Source organism: Terrapene carolina, unplaced genomic scaffold (genome assembly GCF_002925995.2).
Source record: "Terrapene carolina triunguis isolate 2854851 unplaced genomic scaffold, T_m_triunguis-2.0 Scaffold58, whole genome shotgun sequence".
Classification (NCBI taxonomy): domain Eukaryota; kingdom Metazoa; phylum Chordata; order Testudines; family Emydidae; genus Terrapene; species Terrapene triunguis.
The window spans coordinates 6,072,020-6,089,939 of record NW_020664409.1 but is presented as its reverse complement, the minus strand read 5'-3'; the positions used below and the strand labels follow the sequence as shown (position 1 = coordinate 6,089,939).

Genomic DNA, 17,920 nt, shown 5'->3' with positions numbered 1-17,920 from the left:
TTAATTCATTCTTACCATTCATATGTGACTCATGCAATTTCTCTCTTTTTTTTTTTATTACTCTTTAATTGCTACCTACTCTTTCCCTGAAAACAAAATAGTGAAATGTCAGTTGTGCCTGCTGGCACTGTACTATAGAACTTGATGTTCTTCTTTAAGTATGTGTCCCTCATAGATATGCACGCATCTCATGCATGAGAGATCAGGCTATTTTGAATAGCAGTATCTGTCAGGGCAACAAATGCACCACATGCCTCCTTGTGTTTCCACGTGAGCATATAAAGGGTGGAGTGGCCACAACTCTCCCTCAGTTATCTCTTACTGCCTGTGGCAGGGAGAAGGAAAAGTAAGTCTGTGTGTGTAGAAATCTTTCATTTCCCTCATTTGTTAATTCTTTTAATTTGGACATTCCAAAAAAAAGACTAGGAGACCCTGTGTGCAGTGGGGCAAGCCACTTCGTACACATGCATCCTGAGTGTCCTTGTGTCCTGCACCAAACACATAAAAGGGTAGACTGGGCCACCTGCCACTAAGTTTCTTCCCCACTGAAGAATCCTGGGTGGTAAAGAACTTTTAGGTAGAAGGGATGGAGTGTGAGTCATGAAATCTGCATATAGAAAACATCTGAAAGAACTCCAGTTACTAAACAGGTAAGTATCAGGGGGTAGCCGTGTTAGTCTGTATCTACAAAAACAACAAGGAGTCTGGTGGCACCTTAAAGATTAACAGATTTATTTGGGCATAAGCTTTCGTGGGTAAAAACCGTAAAAACCTCACTTCAGAAGTGAGGTTTTTACCCATGAAAGCTTATGCCCAAATAAATCTGTTAGTCTTTAAGGTGCCACCAGACTCCTTGTTGTTTTTTAAACAGGTAAGTAACTTTCCTTTCTCCTTTGAGTGACTCCCAAGCAATGGACCATTCTAATGAAGGTGGAAACTCAAGAAAACAGAGACTGCAGAACAGCCTTCCTAAATAGAGCATCTGATCTGGAGGCTTCAATGATAGCACAATGCTTTGCAAATGTGTGGATAGCTAGAACCCCACTTGACTGCTTTACATATGTCCATAACAAAATGTTTTTCAACAATGCTGCTGAGGCTGCCTGAGCTCTGGTGGAGTGAGATCAGAGAAGTCAGAGGATTCACCTTAGCCAACTCAAAGCAGGTTCTCACACAGTTAGATATCCATCTCAACAGTGTACGAGGTGAGCTGGGTTTGCCTTTCATCCTCTCCAGGATGAAAAAGTCTGGGTGCAGATCAAAGTCATCAATCTGAAATGTACTGGGAGGGACCACAGCTTTGTCAGGGGATGACTAGGACAGCGGAACACAATAAATTAACTGAATGAGATAGGATATCCCTGGTAAATCCTCAGGGTGGAGGGAAATCTAAACTGGCTGTTGCTCAGAAGCAGCCTGGGTGACTGAGTGTGACATTACTCAGGGTACAAACTGGACTTATGGAAAGCTGTGTCTCCCCTCAATTCTCCAACCCGGGGTGCCTTCTACCCTGCTTCGCTGTGAAAACCACCATTCCTGGTCTGCTCGCGCACAGCCTTCGGCATGTAAGTCACTCCCAGCTATACTGTATGCGTGCTATGGCCAGCCACTCACAAATTATATTACAGGGCCACACCAACAAACTCCCAGTTCCAGACTTTCCTCCAGACATGTGCACCTTGTACTGCCCTCCTGGACAATACAAGCTCATATAAAATCCATCATTTATTAACAGAAAATGATATGCACAAATCTTATCTTGTTTCCCCAAACACACAAGGCTAGATAAAACAACACAACAAATGTATTAACTACAGAAAGATTTTAATTGACTACAAGTAATGAGGCATATAATTCAGAATTGATTACAAAGAAATAAAAGGTAAAATGCAACTAACACCTAATTTAACAAGTCAAGTCAATACACAGCAAAGGTCTCTCACCACATTTTCAAGCAGTCTTACTAGCTGAACCTCTTTGAGTCAGAATCTATCTCCTCCCCACAACACTGCTTCCTTTCTTCTTCAGCTGTTGATAATGCCATGGGTAGAGAGCAAGGCAGAGATTATCTGGGGCATCTGTCCTCTCCTCATATAGCCCTTTCTCTAGCACAAGAATCATCTCCAGCTGATGTTCAGAAAGTCTGTGGGGCCAGGAACCTTAAGTTTCTTCTTTGTCAAAATGTAGCTTTTTTTGCTCTCTCTCCTGCCGAAGAGTAGCCACTTACTCAGGTGTTGGTCCATTTGAACTTGTTGACACCTGGCTGAGGCATTGGCTAGCTTTTGTCTCTGTGGAACTTGTTTGTGACTGCCCTCCAGAACATGTTGGAATATGTCTTTGTAATATTATACAGTGGAATCTTATATCTTTACATACAATGTTGCCACACATTTAACCAGGACAATAATGATCAGCAAATCACAGTATGCTTTGTACAAAATTTAATATGGTCTTGTAAAAGGGGTGAACAGAGAGATATAGAGATATAGATCAAAAAGCTCTAGAAGGCAGAGGTCTGTCCAGGTAATCCTCCCTTCCATGAGAGGTCGATGGCCCCCAATAAGGCCACACAAGTATTGAGGGTAAGTGCCTGATGGCCATGGACAGGAACCAAGGTCTGTGCCCAGCTCAGTGAACACCACATCTGTTGAGAGACCAGTCTCTAGATCCACTATCTAAGACAGGAGATGGTTGCAAGGTCAACCAGCCTCTCCTGTGTCATTGTCGAGCGTAGATGTGTTTTTATTAACTTCAGCTTGGAGAAGCTGCGTTCTCCACTGGCAACTGTTACAGGAAGTGTTAGAAGTATGCGCAGAGCAACAAAAGCATTTGGAAAGGGGTGGTCATCTTATTTGTGCACATATATTCTGGAACAGCCTTTGGAGTTGATCCTGCTGAAACAATCTAGCACCTGGTTAAAGAATTCAACTTTGAATTGTTGTTTGGGGTCTCTTATGGGATTATCCCGTGCCTTGTAATCAAAATGTCTTCTTCGGTGACTCTTGTATTCTTGAATGGGTGGGAAAAATTGCTTCAGTGTGAAGTTCCTCTGTCAACTTCTGTGCACTCTTCAGAACGTTTTGAAATCCCTCATCTGACTGGTAAGACCAGGGACGGGCAAACTTTTTGGCCTGAAGGCCGCATCGGGTTTCGGAAATTGTATGGAGGGCCAGTTAGGGGAGGCTGTGCCTCCCCAAACAGCCAGGCGTGGCCTGGCACCTGCCCCTTATTCCACCTCCCCACTTCTCGCCCCCTGACGGCCCTCCACACTGGGACTCCTGCCCCATCCAACCCCACCCCCGTTCCCTGATGCCCCCCCCCCACTCCCACAGACCCCTACCCCATCCACACACCCCTACTCCATGTCCCCCGGCCACCCCCAGAACCCCCACCCGACTGCCCCCCACCCCCTCATCCAACCCCCCCTCCCTGATTGCCCACTGGAACCCCTGCGCCCATTCAACCCCCCCGTTCCCCGCCCTCTGATCGCCCTGACCCCTATCCACACCCCCGCCCCCTAACCACCACCCCGAACTCCCCCGCCCTCTATGCAACCCCACCTTCTCACTGTCCCACCCCCAGAACCCCTGCCCCTGACTGCACCCCGCTGCCCATGCAGTACAAGGAAGTCCCTCAGGCTACTGCTCAAGTGGGTCCACAGTCCTGGATCATTTAGACTTAAGGAACTAAACTCAGCAGCAGCTGTTTCTTGTGCCTCCACCACACTCTTCTCTGATCCACACTTTTCTTCAGGAATGTGCATGGTTACATCCATTTCAGATGGAGATATGGATATGCAGTAGCTGCCAGGTCACCTGCACTCTAACTGGAAGATCAGGCATCTCCTCACCACTCTCATCCTCACTGGGGCCAGAAGGCTCACCGTGAACATTTGTGTCTGTATCTCAGGAGAGCTCCTTCCAGCTTAGATAGAAAAGCTTCATTTGCTTGCTTTCTTTTTCTGAATGCTGCCCCAGAGGGGCGTTTTCTTCTTTCACTCATGACTGCAGTTCTGTGCCAGCTATAGTGGCTCTCAACAATCAATTGAAGGGGACAAATAAGCAGGCTGGTAGCAGGGCCTGAGTGAGGGAAGATATCAGCATCTTAAGGGCCTAACTGGCTCCTACTATTTCAGTTGACTACCTATTCTTCTCAAGTGGGTTCAGGGAAGCAGCAGGAAACAGGAAGCACCCTGAGAAGCTGGTGTTAATCAATCCAGGCTCCTGGGGGTGCTAGAGACATACACAAGAAGCTCCTTCTCCTCTCTCTCCCTGCAGCTCCTGCTGCTTTCTGTTATTCCCTCTCACCTTTTCTCCTGCCTGCCTGTTGTGTCTCTTGTGCCCTCCTTCCTCCAGCACAGCACTTCACCATCTCTGTGCATCTAGAGCAGAGAGAATACATATGAACCAGCAGCAGACACAATTTTCTACAATCTGGGTCCTAGTGGCGCCCCCCCAGAGTCTGGCACCTGAGGCGGCCGCCTCAGTTCGCCTCATGGTAAGGCCAGCCCTGGTGGGAGCGTCCCTTTTCTCACTATCATTCAATGCTGCTGGAAGAGGACAAAGAGAAGGAGCACTCCAACTTCACTGGTGGGGAAGTAGAAATAGGCATGGATTGTAGAGCTGTGGAGATTCTTGGTACCGCAGTGAGAGTGTTCTGGTGCCATAAGAGACACCACATATTGTGAACAATAGCAATGCTGTTTCCTGCAAGACACAGATCTGTCAGTGCCGCGAACATCACTACTATAGAGGACTCACCAGCTGGGTGAATCCTCTGCTAACGGTGCTGATTTGGCCGGTGGTGGAGGCAGTGGTTTTCAACAGAGGCAGTACCAACATAGCAAAGTGGGAAGACAAAGATATTGCACTTGAAGATTTCTCAGCATTTTGTTTTGGTGCCAAGGACTCAGTACTGTGAAGGGGTTGAGCTTCAGAAGTCACAACCCAGGACCCCGAAGTCTCAAAGGCAGAATGGTGCAGGGAAGACACTTTTGTTTTTGAGGACACCTTAATCCAGGGATCCACCTCTAGAACAGTGGTTCTCAAACTTTTGTAGTGGTGACCCCTTTCACACAGCAAGCCTCTGAGGGTGGAGGCTGACAGCTCGCAACCCCCTGAGGGGTCACGACCCCCAGTTTGAGAACCCCTGCTCTAGAACCACCTAATCCCTGTGCCTTCCTTGTCAACAGCTTTTTGACTGACCTACTAGAGCCTGAAGTAGGGGAATCATGTCTGAGGACACGTAGTGGTGGCTGGGGCGGGAGGCTGGGCAGGCGGAGCAGCAGGATTGTCATATGCCACAGAGCCTGAAGCAGGCCTCACTGGGTTTGCTACGGAGTTTTTCTACCTTTGCAGTCCTGGCAGTGAAAGACTTATAAATAGCACATTTCCCAGGAATGTACGATTCCCCCAGGCAAAATAAGAATTTTAAATATCCATCATTAATGGATTTAGCACAATCACAAGGTGAAAATAATAAAACATAATTCTAATAAAAACTATCAAAATGCCAACAGGCAACTACTCTATTTGCAAAATCACCATATTGAGAGAGATTGAGAAAAAAATTCCAGCAGTTCATTGACAGCAAGCCACTGTGTCTTGAAGACAGGAGGTGATGAGGGAAACAGAGGTTGGAGGGCCTTCTTCACCCTTTTGTGCCCTCAGTGTGGTGCACAAGAATACTCGGGATGTACACAGAGTCCCAAAAGACACTGCTGGCCAAAAGACTCAGAATTTGGGTGCATGAGGCACACACACACCATAAGATGAATGTGCACATGGACAATCACTTGAAGAACTTGCCATTACCATAACCACCATGCACACCTAGCACAAAACATCTCTAAGTGTTAGAGTTAAGGTTATAACAGCCTTCCATCACATCCCCCCCCTTTACCAAACTACTCATTCCAAACACAAAATACTTCAGTAAAGGGATATGTGGAGAAGGGCAGATTGAGGGGGGGACAGAGTTACATTTTCCTTTACCACAACTACCATGTACCATGGAGGATGAGATGATTTAACTTTTCATCTCCTTACTTTTGTGGGTTTATATCAGGTATGGAATGTGTGTAGCAACTTGAACGGCTTCACAGCTAAGTTTTTATATATCAGTTATAATGGTAACGCTATACTAACAGACTTCTGATCAGAAAAGGATAATGTGTACACCATATTGAGAGAGATTAGAAAAACAACTAAGCCTAATAAAAGTAACAAAGCTCATGAGTGAGCAAATTAAAAGTCAGACTCTGCACAGTGGCTATTTAAGTATATTATGGTTACAGAAGATATGCCTAGCCATAAAACAAAGAATAAAGCAGGAAAACGAGAAAAAACAGAAAGGTTAAATAAAAAGGTAAAAACTTATTCAAGCCAAAAGAGATCCTTCAGAAAATGAAAAGCCAACCCTAATGAAGCCAAAAAAAGTATAATCTACAGCACAAAATATAAGATGGCTATTAGGAAGTGGAGGAGGGAAACCGATGGACAAATAGCCAAAGTAAAAAACAAATTCTTTAAGTACATCAGAAACAAGAAGCCTGTGAGAGAATTACAAATTATCTTGAAAACAAATTATGTTTAAAAACAATTTACCCCTTAGTTAAATGGATCTGTCTCTTTAAAATGTCCCCAGACAAAAATAGTCCTGCCAAGGATTACAGTAATGTTAAATGCTCAGCTCCTAAAAAAAGATTACCCTACCAATAATAAACCCAGAATTTTAGATTTATTGTAATCAAGAATAGCTTCCTTCCTTCATCTTTCTGTTGCCTCTGTTCTTAAACCATGTATTGACATTAGAGAACAAGAAGCCTACTTGTTTTTCAAAGAACTTCAAGAGCAACAAACAGTCTTGTCAATTTCAAACCCCATGCAATTAATATGTTTGAAACCAGATAAGGAACAGCACAACATGCACACATGTTCCCAACTGCAGGAAATTTAGGGACTGTGCTCCAAATATTGTTGTTGTTCGGTCACTCAGCCTAGCAGCTGTGACACGATATTTAATTGTATGTGTTATATTAGCCCTGCCTGATTTTGGAAAAAAAGTTAGTGAACTATTCAAAAAAAAATTTTTTAATAGAAATGTGCAAATCAATTAAGTGTGTGGTTGTTAGATTACCAATATCTGGAACCGTCGGTACAAGATTAATGTGAGCAAAACCTTTGAAGTTTTCTTATTCCTGACACTGCTACTGCCTTGTCATCTGAAATTTACCTACTGATTTCATTAGTGACCAAATCTTTTAGGTTTTTCTATATGGTTATTTCTGGTTGTTTTATTGCATTATTATTCATTTTGCACCAGGGTCCAATTGTACAAAGGGCTGTACAAACACAGACAGTTCCTGTCCTTTCTTAGGTCTTGAACCTACAGCTTGTTGCATGCGGGTATATTCCTGTGCCCACATGGAATCAACTGGAGGATCAGGGCCTAAACAGACAAAACAGTTACAATTTAGAATCAAAACTTCAGAGAGCAATGCTCTGATAAACTAATCAGGCTCTGAAATGCACTATAATTAAGGCTACGTTTAAAATCACAGAATCCGTGACTTCCAGAGACCTCCATGACATTCTCTGCTTCAGCCCCAGGGACTGCGGGACTCGAGCTGGCAGCCAGCAGGGCCCTGGCAGGGTTCTGGAGACAGCAGCAACAGGGGGCCCCCTGCAAAGTTCCAGCGACAGGTGACAGACTCCTGAGGAGGCTCTCCTCAGGGTCCCAGGGATAGGCGACAGCCTCGCACAGTGGGGAAAGGGGATGCCTTGGGCAAGTGGCTAGGGGTGTCCCGTTTCCTCTTTGGGAAATATGGTCCACCTGCAGCTCCCAGACGGCCTAGGCGGAGGGCCTTCCCGCAGCTTCCAGCTGCCCTGGGCAGAGGGGGAACCCCACAGCTCCCAGCCACCACGGTGGCAGGGGAAAATCATGGAGCCGCAGCAGCAAAAGTCACAGACAAGTCAGGGCTTCTGTGAATTTTTGTTTATTGTCCATGACTTTTACTAAAAATAACCATGACAAAATCTTAGCCATAGTTATAATCAAACATTTAAGCATCTTGTTGGAGTAGTAAACTTCTAAACAGTTACTCAACACACAATGGCAAAACATAAATCATCTGACATGGACTAGATTAAGAGGTCTATTTCTGAGAGACAGTTCTCCCATAATTATTGTGAAATGAATTTTAATGGTTTAATGTTGACCTAAAGCATTATTTCTTTCCATTCTAAATTTTAAAACACAGTGGGATCTTCCAAAACACTACACTATGCATAAGGCAACTAATCATTTAAAAATGGCCTACATCATTCATCAGCTATAATCTATGATATTTTGTTGTTGTTGTTTTGGCTACACCTGACCAAATAACTAACATCAATCAATTTAGTATTAGTATGCCAAGCAAGTTAAGCTATTTATAGAACTGACAGCTGCTTAGCAAACTTAATAGATATTTTGACGCCTTGGAAAATAAATTACTTCCAAAGAGATTTCTTTGAAAAAATACCTGCATGCCTCAACACATATACTGAATAAAATCCTCTCAGAATGCTTCAGAAGGATTAATACATTTAACTGGATTCAATAATCTACTTCTTTTCATACAAGATTTTAAATAGTTGTGTGGCAAATTAACTAGTATCTGGGAATTGGTAGACTGCCACCGTTCAGCACTATACTTGCGCTAAGCAGGGTGGTGATAAAAAAACTGAGTCCCCTATTGGGTAATATTGTCCCAACAGAGAAAATACAGGGTTGTCAATTAATCGCAGTTAACTCAAGCAATTAACACAACTTAACTAGATTTAAAAATATTGTCATAATTAATCGCAGTTTTAATCGCACGGTTTAATAACAGAATACCAATTTAAAACTATAAATATTTTTGGAAGTTTTCTACATTTCTCAAAAACAAAACAATGTAAAATTTGAGAACCTACAAGTCCACTCACTCCTACTTCTTGTTTAGCCAATCGCTAGGAGAAAACAAGTTTGTTTACATTTATGGGAGATAATGCTGCCCGCTTCTTATTTATGTCACCTGAAAGTGAGAATAGGCATTTGTAGGACACTGTTGTAGCTGAGGTTGCAAGGTATTTATGTGCCAGATACGCTGAACATTCATATGCCTCTTCACACTTCGACCACCATTGCAGAGGACATGCTTCCAAGCTGATGACACTTGTTAAAAAAATAACGCATTAACTAAATTTGTGACTCAACTCCTTGGGGGAGAATTGTATGTCTCCTGCTCCATGGTTTTACCCACATTCTGCCATATATTTAATGTTATGGCAGTCTTGGATGACGAACCAGCACATGTTGTTCAATTTAAGAACCCTTCCACTACAGATATGAAAAACCGCAAAGAGATGGCTACAGAACTCAACCCAAGATTTAAGAATCTGAAGTGCCTTCCAAAATCTGAGATGGATGAGCTGTGGAACATGCTCTCTCATAAGTCTTATAAGAGCAACACTCCGATGTGGAAAGTACAGAACCTGAACCACCAAAAAAGAAAATCAACTGTCTGTTGGTGGCTTCTGACTCAAATGATGAAAATGAACATGCATCACTTGTGCACTGCTTTGGGTTGTTATTGAGCAAAACCCTCATCAGCATGGAAACATGGCCTCTGGAATGGTGGTCAAAGTTTTACATTATTTTGTTCTTGAGTGCAGTTATGTAAAAAAAAATTCTACATTTGTAAGTTGCACTTTCACTACAGTAATTGTATGAGGTGAAATGAAATACACTTATCTTTTTTACAGTGAAAATATTTGTAATAAAAATATAAAGAGAGCACTGTACACTTTGTATTGTGTTGTAACTGAAATCAGTATATTTTAAAATGTAGAAAACATCCAAAAATATTTAAATCAATGGTATTCATTATTAACAGTGCATTTAAAATTGCAATTAATCACGACTATTTTTTTTCCAATCTCGTGATTGTCATTAATTTTTTTAATCATCTGACAGCCCTAGAAAAATGATGCTCTTGTTCTTAAGGCACTGGTCTGGGAATCAGAAGATGATCTGGGCTCAGTTCCCGACTCTACCACAGATTTCCTGTGTGACCTTGGACAAGTCACTTAGCCAATTTGTGACTCAGTTCCCCATCTATTTAATGGAAATAATGAAGCTTCTTTTCTCTCACCCTGATCTTTTTTTTATTTAGGCTTCAATCCTGTAAACACGGATTCCATGACTTCTGCAGCGACCCATGCGGCTGGCCCGGGAGCCACGTGAGCAGCTCAGGCAGCCCCTGCGCCAGTCATCTTCTGCTGCTGGGGCAGTCTCAGGCCCCCCCGCCTCGAAGCAGTAAGAGTTTGGGGGGGGGCGGGGGGGCTGTGCTGGGGATTGGGACGGTGCTTACCTGTGGTTTTATTCATATTTAACTAGAAGACTTTTTAGACACTCTTGACAAAAACACAAAGACCCAGAAAGTGATTCGTCCATTTCTAGTGTCTTTTTTGTTTTTTTAAGACTCTGCACACTCCTACTTATTGCTACAAGTGGAACACTCTAGAGGACAGTCAATGTAAAACAGTGACAAGTGAGCAGCAGTGGCAGCAAAGGCCAATTTGGGGAGAGCATTTATTAGAGGCAGAGGTGGAAGGTGGATTAGAGAAAAAAAATAGTTTCTACTTTGTAGATTAGAAAGTATGAAAAATACAGGTATGGGATAAACAAGAAATTTTTTTTAAATGACAGTTAATTGAATGTTTTCTTAGTGCCTTTATTCCTATTGCTTGTGGCAAGCAACAACTGAAATTCAGAGGAATCATTTTACCGACATCTGAACACCAATTATACACTGATGTTTTTCCAAATGCATACTCTGCATACTTCACTAACAGCAAAACAAATGTTAAATGACCCTATTGTAGATCATATGTCAACTGCCATAGATAACCCTGACATTTACAAATTATTTGACAACAAAATGGACCACATTCTATGATAAGGAAAAGCACCAAGATCATTTTACATTGAGAATTAAAGGTTTATAAACTAATGGCTTGATAGTTATTTTTATGTTACTATTCATAGCATTTGTAGTTTAGTTACCTTTTTGTTTTCTTGTAGTTTTCCAGCTGTAGTGCCTGCATATGTTTGTACCTTTCCAACTCACACTGTCCACACAGGTCTTCAAGATGCAACAGATGATTTTCCATTTCCTTAAAGTTTACCTCTAGCTGGGCTGCAAGAAAAACAAATAAATATTAGCCAAGCTTCATATATATATGAAAGAAATATATTTTTCCCAGAAACAGTAAGCCAGAGGCAAGTATTAAAATTGCTTAATATGGTAAAATTATGCACATATTTGCATTTATCCTCTTTTTCTTGGTCAAATTCCAGTCCAGGTAAGAGAGGCACAATAGACTCCTATGAATAGGTATTATAACCATGATTCAGTTGCCCCTTGTGGTCAGATACCAGGCTTCTGTATTAGATTCAAGCTTTGGATTCCATGTGCTTTTAATCCTACTGAGTCTTAGCAGCATCTACACCAGAGGTGGGCAAACTACGGCCCGCGGGACCCTCCTGCCCAGCCCCTGCCCCCAGACGCTAGCCCCCTCCCCCGCAGCCTCAGCTCACTGCGCCGCCGGCGCAATGCTCTGGGTGGTGTGGCTGCGAGCTCTTGCCGGGCAGTGCAGCTGCAGAGCCTGGGCCTGACCCGGTGCTCTGTGCTGCGCAGTAGTGTGGCTGACTCCAGCCGGGTGGCGCGGCTGCCTGTCCTAGTGCTCTGGGCAACGCGGCTGTAGCGCCACCAGCCACCGGTGCTCCAGGCAGCGTGGTAAGGGGGGTTGGATAGAGGGCAGGGGAGCTCAGGGTGGTGGTGTGGATAGGGGTCGGGGCGGTCAGAAAGCAGGGAACAGGGGGGTTGAATGGCGGCAGAGGTCCCGGGGGAAGGCAGTCAGGAATGAGAGGAGGGGTTGGATGGGGCCACGGGGGGGGTCAGGAGCAGGGGTTCCAGGGGCGGTCAGGGAGAAGGGGTCCTGGGGGGGCAGTCAGGAATGAGAGGAGGGGTTGGATGAGGTGGCGGGGGGCAGTCAGGGGCAGAGGTTCCAGGGGCTGTCAGGGGACAGGGAGGGTTGGATGGGGCAGGAGTCCCGGGGGGGGGGGCCCCCCATCAGGGAGCGAGAAGCAGGAGGGGTCGGATAGGGGCTGGGCCACGCCTGGCTGTTTGGGGAGGCACAGCCTCCGCTAACCGGCCCTCCATACAATTTTGGAAACCCAATGCGGCCCTCAGGCCAAAAAGTTTGCCCGCCCCGATCTACACACTGCCTTAGTCCAGCCTCTCATGCACGCTCCCAGTGTCCAGATTCTTGGGATGTGGTACTCCACAGCCCACATGACCATGCCCCAAGACCGTGCTGCCCCTCCAAAGACTCCCCAGTAGTTTAACCATGCCCTATCAGAGCTCCACTGCATGGGCACTCCTATTTACAGTTTAACTCATTGTGGACCTTGTGACAGCTAAACCAAATGGAATACACAGACTTTGCAAAGAAACTTCTAAACCAGAGTTTACTTATTAGACAAAGCACAAAAGTTACAAATCCATCCCACTCCATCTACTCAGTCTTCTTTTCCTGTTCAACAGATCGCCCACGACAGCCACAGACTCAAGAAGATCTGGCCCTTGAAGTTCTGGCCCCTTTTGTCAGGTGACCTCCCAGGCAACTTCAAAACCTGCCAGTTCAACCTTGGGTTCCAAAGTGAGAAAACTAATTCCTCTGGATTCCAGCAAGCCTAACGTACTAGGGTGGACTCATTTGAAAGAAAGACAATCAAGGCTGAAGACTCTTGCTGGCTTTCCCATTGCTAGCCCCTCTGTGAGGTGAAGGGATTTCTTCTAACACCTCCTGGGTGTCCCAGCCCAGGCTGAAGGCTACACTGCAGAAGTGAAGATATAGTATAGGTTACAATCAAAATGAAGTTCACAGAACAGAATGGAGTTTGTAGATAGCATGTGTCTGTATCAATTTGCCACAGTGGGTAAACTGGCTGCTGACCAGTCCTCCCAATCCTGGAGATGAAGAATCCTATATGTGATGGGAGAGGAGGACAGAGACAACTCAAGCAGCATTGAACTCCAGCAACCTAATGCAGATCCTAACCATTTTCCCCCTTTGCTCTGGGATCTCTGAGGGCTGCAGTAACTCTCATGCAACAACAAGCAGGGAAGAGTGCAGAGAAGTGGTTCAAAGGTGAAATCTCCCTGTGTTTTGGACGCTCAGGAGAAAGGATCATCAGGCTGAAAAAGCATCCCTGTCATCTTGTCTGGCTGACAGCTTCATTTTGGCTGTGTTAAGCTGGGGAGTATCTTGGGCTATACAAGCTTTTCAATTTTCTTAGCTGTCACTCAGCCAGAAATTGCAAATCCCAATGCCCACTAAGAGAGCAGGGAGCTACCATTTCACAAACAACTCACAAGCTTCCATATATGGCAGCCAGACTCTGAATTCAGCATGGTTTCGGCCCCCGACCAGGGAGCATGGGAGGGCAGCCATTGGCTCTACACAGCAGCCTCAGAGAAGGAATCTCAGGATTCACCCAAGAATCTTTCAAGCATTGCTGAGCTACTGAAGTTTTCCACACTGCTGATGTTACTAGGACCAGGAATTGATAACTTTGAAAAAAAGCAGTTTTCTTTACATTACTTGTTTGTATGTACATTAGTTTTTGAATCTTGCTTGATTAGGAAGACAATTAAAAAAAACTTTGAACACGTGTTTTCTGGAAAAATGTTTTCACTCTTAGTCCTAAAAGATTAATATTGTTGAATGTTTATTTGTCTACCACACGCTACGCTACATCTCTATGCTTCACAAATCCTGGTGTATGCTTTTAAATTACGTAGTTTGAAACTGTACTTATGTGCATCTGTAGGCTCCATCAATGAGCTTTGGACAGTAATACACCTCAAAATGAAAAGAAATTAGAAATAAAAAACAGTATTTATGTAGGGCAGTGTTTTGTGAAGCATGCACTGTACCACCCTGCAGCAGCACCCCTGGGAACGGGGTAAAGGAGGGGACTGCATACAGGCCTCTCAGTTGTTCTCTGGAGCCTCAGCTTTCGTTTCACAAATAAGTCAGTCTCTAGTTGTTATGGTTGCAAAGAAAACCATGAAAACATGACCCAAGTGTCATTGATGCCTGTCTCAGTCTACAAAGCGCCTCAAACAATAGCTCTGAAGTGTCAACTGCTCCATTCATTTCCATAGCTTCTAACTCAAATGTCAATGATAGTACTGTAAAAGTCACTATTGTTAACTCATTCACTGCTCAAAGCATGGAAGAAAGCAGAATACTAAGAGGATCTAGATAATCTTCTCTTAGGCCATGTTTACCCTACAAAATTATGTTGACCTAACTTTCATCAGCATACAGCTACCAGTTATAAAATCACACGTGTGTATGCACACTTGACTCCTTGTGTCAGCAGCATGTGTCTTCACCAGGAGCACTTGTATTGATTGTATTGTCAGTGTGGAGCATTGTGGGACAGCTCCTGAAGGCCAGTAACAGTTGACTTAAGCAACACAATGTCTACACTGACACTGCGTAAACCTAATTACATCAACTATGACTCTCCGCCGCTCAGGGATGTGGTGTTATTAAATCAGCGTAGAAAGGTACTTACATTAGTGGGAGCCATATTTAAAATGAAGACACTTCCACGGCTAGGTCAACACAAAGCAGCTTACGTCAACCTAATCCGGTAGTGCAGACGAGGTCTGAGTGACTGATCATTTTGGTTTAATGCCGTGTGGCAGGAATGAAGGGGGAGATGCAGTTAGTTTCATTTTCTTGGAGAGACTCAGCTTTCCAAAGTTTAGTAAACGTTAGTGTGGGGTGTTCAAAGTTTTCCTGCTGCTTGTTTGGAAAGTTCTGCAAAATAATTATTTCCGGCTCTGTCATCGTTCAAAATGACATCCAGAACTTATGGCAAGGTTAACTTTATGATACTTCACATCATAACATGATCTTTTGTTTGCACAGCATGATGCTATGCTGCGTTTAAGGCTGGAATAGCACATTCATTCAACCATCATTTTCAGTAATTTAATTTCTCCAGAGGTTTTAAACTGATTTCTCTAGTTTGTTCTCACAGCTCAGAATATCTTTTGTTTGGAAAGTCTGATAAAAATCTGTTGAGCCATTTGCGTGCATAATACACATAGCCTATTCAGTATATATTATGACTCACACCTAATAGTTTGTTATGACTAATCCATATTAGTCCAAATTATATTATGTTTTCAAAATTCTAAAATCTTCATTATTTATAACGTGATATATTTACACAAATCACACCAACATTTAGAGCTTTGCAAAGGACTACTTTTAAAAATAAATTAAAGTACTACCCATTTTGCTACATAAGTAACTCAGGTGGAGACCTTTCTGCTGTTAACCAAAATGGCCCAGAAATCTTGAAGGCAGACTTTTTCCCCCCACATTGCTCAACCAGAGATCATCCAAGCCATGAGGTGAAGAAATTGTAAACTGGAGTGCAGTGACTAGCTCTGGCTCTGAGACAAGAGATCCTCAACCAAAGGTAGAGCTATAGCTGATTAAATTGAGAGTTGATGTAGGTCCATGTACCAGTACTGTTTTGGCCAGGCAGAAGCTACGAGGATTAAGATTGCCTCATCTCTTCTTAGCCTCCTGATTATCCTCAGAAGTAACAGAACTAGAGGGAATGCAGCAGATTACTCAGCCAGGGAAGTAGTAAGCATCTATCATGTAGTCAGGGCTGTGACCTGCCCTGAAGCAGAACTTTGGGCATTTATTGTTCAGGATGGTTGCAAAAGACGCTACTACCAGGTACCCTCATGGATAGAAAATCTCTTGCAGAATCTCCTCCTTTACTGACCTCTCATCATGGTCTACAAAGTGTCTGCTGAGGAATTGTGCTATACTGTTTATCACTCCTGGGAGCTGAAATTCCTTTAGTGATATGTTGTTCTTTTATGCAAAAGTTCAACTCATTTTTGCCATGAAGTGATCCATTTGTGGATCTTGCACCTCCCTGCTTGTTCAGATAAAACACAGCAGTGTGTGGTTGGTAAGAACTTGAATCACCTGATTCCTGACGGTGGTAATGAAATTTCACAGGCGCAATGAATGGGTCAAAGCTCCAATACATTTATATGGAGGTAAGACTCTTGTGATGTCCATAGTCCATGAGCCTAAAAAGTTGCCACAGATGGGAAGCTTAGCTCATGATGGATGCATCTGTTACAAGAGTCATTGTTAGCTCTGGTGGTAACAGCCCATTTGCAGATGTTCCAGGGATCTATCCACCAATTCAGGTCCTGAAGCACCTGTGCAAGTGAGCAAATCAGCATGTCCAGAGAGCATGTGCTTGGATGGTATACTGAGTGAAGCCAGGCCTGCAGACATCTGAGGTGAAGTCTGGCATACTGAACATGTAGACGCCCGAGGCCATATGCCCCAAAAGCTGAAGGCAAGAATGCACTGCTGTCCATTGGTCAGATTTGGGGTTTTCACACAGGAAGACTGAAACCTGTCCATTGGAAAGAAAGCCTTCGTGGGCACAGTCCAGTTCTGCTCCTATAAAAGTAATGTCAGTTTCTCTACATTCAACTTTAGCCCCAGATGAGAAAAGATCTCTGATAAGGATGCTATTTTGTACATTTCCGTTTGACATTCCTTGTGCTAATCAATCATCCAGGGAGGAAAATATGTGCACTCCAAAATGATGCATATGGGCTGTTCCTACTGTCATAAGCTTGGTGAACACCCTCAGTGCTGAGGACAGACCGATGGGGAGCACTGTGTATTGGCAGTGCATGTTCTTAACTACAAATCAAACACACTTCCTGTGGCTTGAATGTACTGTCACATAAGTCACTGAAGAAATGAACCAGGTGAGGTAACCCCGCCTTTACTGTGCTAAGCACCCATTGGTCAGACTCTAACCTCTGTGAAAGAGAAATGCCATAACAATTTGGGGTTCACCCAGACCAATAAAGGATTCTGCCAATGCCTGTCGAGTAACCCCAGGTGCTTCTGTGGAATGCAGTTTGTCTCAGAGCCCGGAAACCAGCAGCATGTTCACAGCACAATGGCATCACCCGGACTTCACCAGCTTGGTTACTTCTTGCAGGGTGATACCAACAGCCCTTCCCATCCCCCTTGTAGTCTCCAGTCCCTCCCACTGGATCCTCATAAAAGTCATCAAGTTTGCTGCCTCCAAAGAGACAGAATGCAAGCCAGCCTGGTAGTTTACTCAGGATTTTACCCTGTAGTTCAATATACAGCAGTGAAATGGTTTTGTAAAAGTAAAACAAGTTTATCAACAGAAAAAACGGTTACTCACCTTCTCATAACTGTTGTTCTTTGAGATGTGTTGTTAATGTCCATTCCAATTAGGAGTGTGTGCGCAGCAACAGGAAATTTTTTCCCATAGCAGCATCCATTGCGTCGGCTCGGGCGCCCCCTTCATGACGCTGAATCTAGAGCCCTGCCAACCCGACGCCCCCTCAGTTCCTTCCTGTTGACTACTCCGACAGAGGAGTGGGAGGGTGGGTATTGGAATGGACATGAACAAGACACCTCTAAGAACAACACAGTTACAAGAAGGTGAGTAAGCGGTTTTTCTGCGAGTACTTGTTCATGTCCATTCCAATTAGGTGACTCCCAAGCCTAAAATTCTGGAGGTGGGGTTGGAGTTGACTACTGATTGGAGTACTGCTCTACCAAAGGCAGTATTGTCTCTGGCCTGCCGGGTGATCGCATAATGCACAGTGACCTCTGTGTATGAAGGGCCACGGCACCACTCTGCATATTTCCTGGGTGGGAACCCGTGCCAAGAATGCTGCCGAGGAAGCCTGCGCTCTGGTGGAGTGTGCCAT

At 44.1% G+C, this 17,920-nt stretch overlaps 1 protein-coding gene across 2 annotated transcripts in view; it reads right to left on the bottom strand.

Moving 5' to 3' along the window:
• Positions 1–17,920, bottom strand: part of DTNBP1 (dystrobrevin binding protein 1) — a 168,405-nt gene that overhangs the window by 106,472 nt on the left and 44,013 nt on the right. For both annotated transcript variants that reach the window (XM_024200753.2, XM_024200754.2), the window contains exon 6: positions 11,092–11,224. In XM_024200753.2, the coding sequence (XP_024056521.1) occupies positions 11,092–11,224 (133 nt within the window). The remainder of the gene's footprint in view (positions 1–11,091; positions 11,225–17,920) is intronic.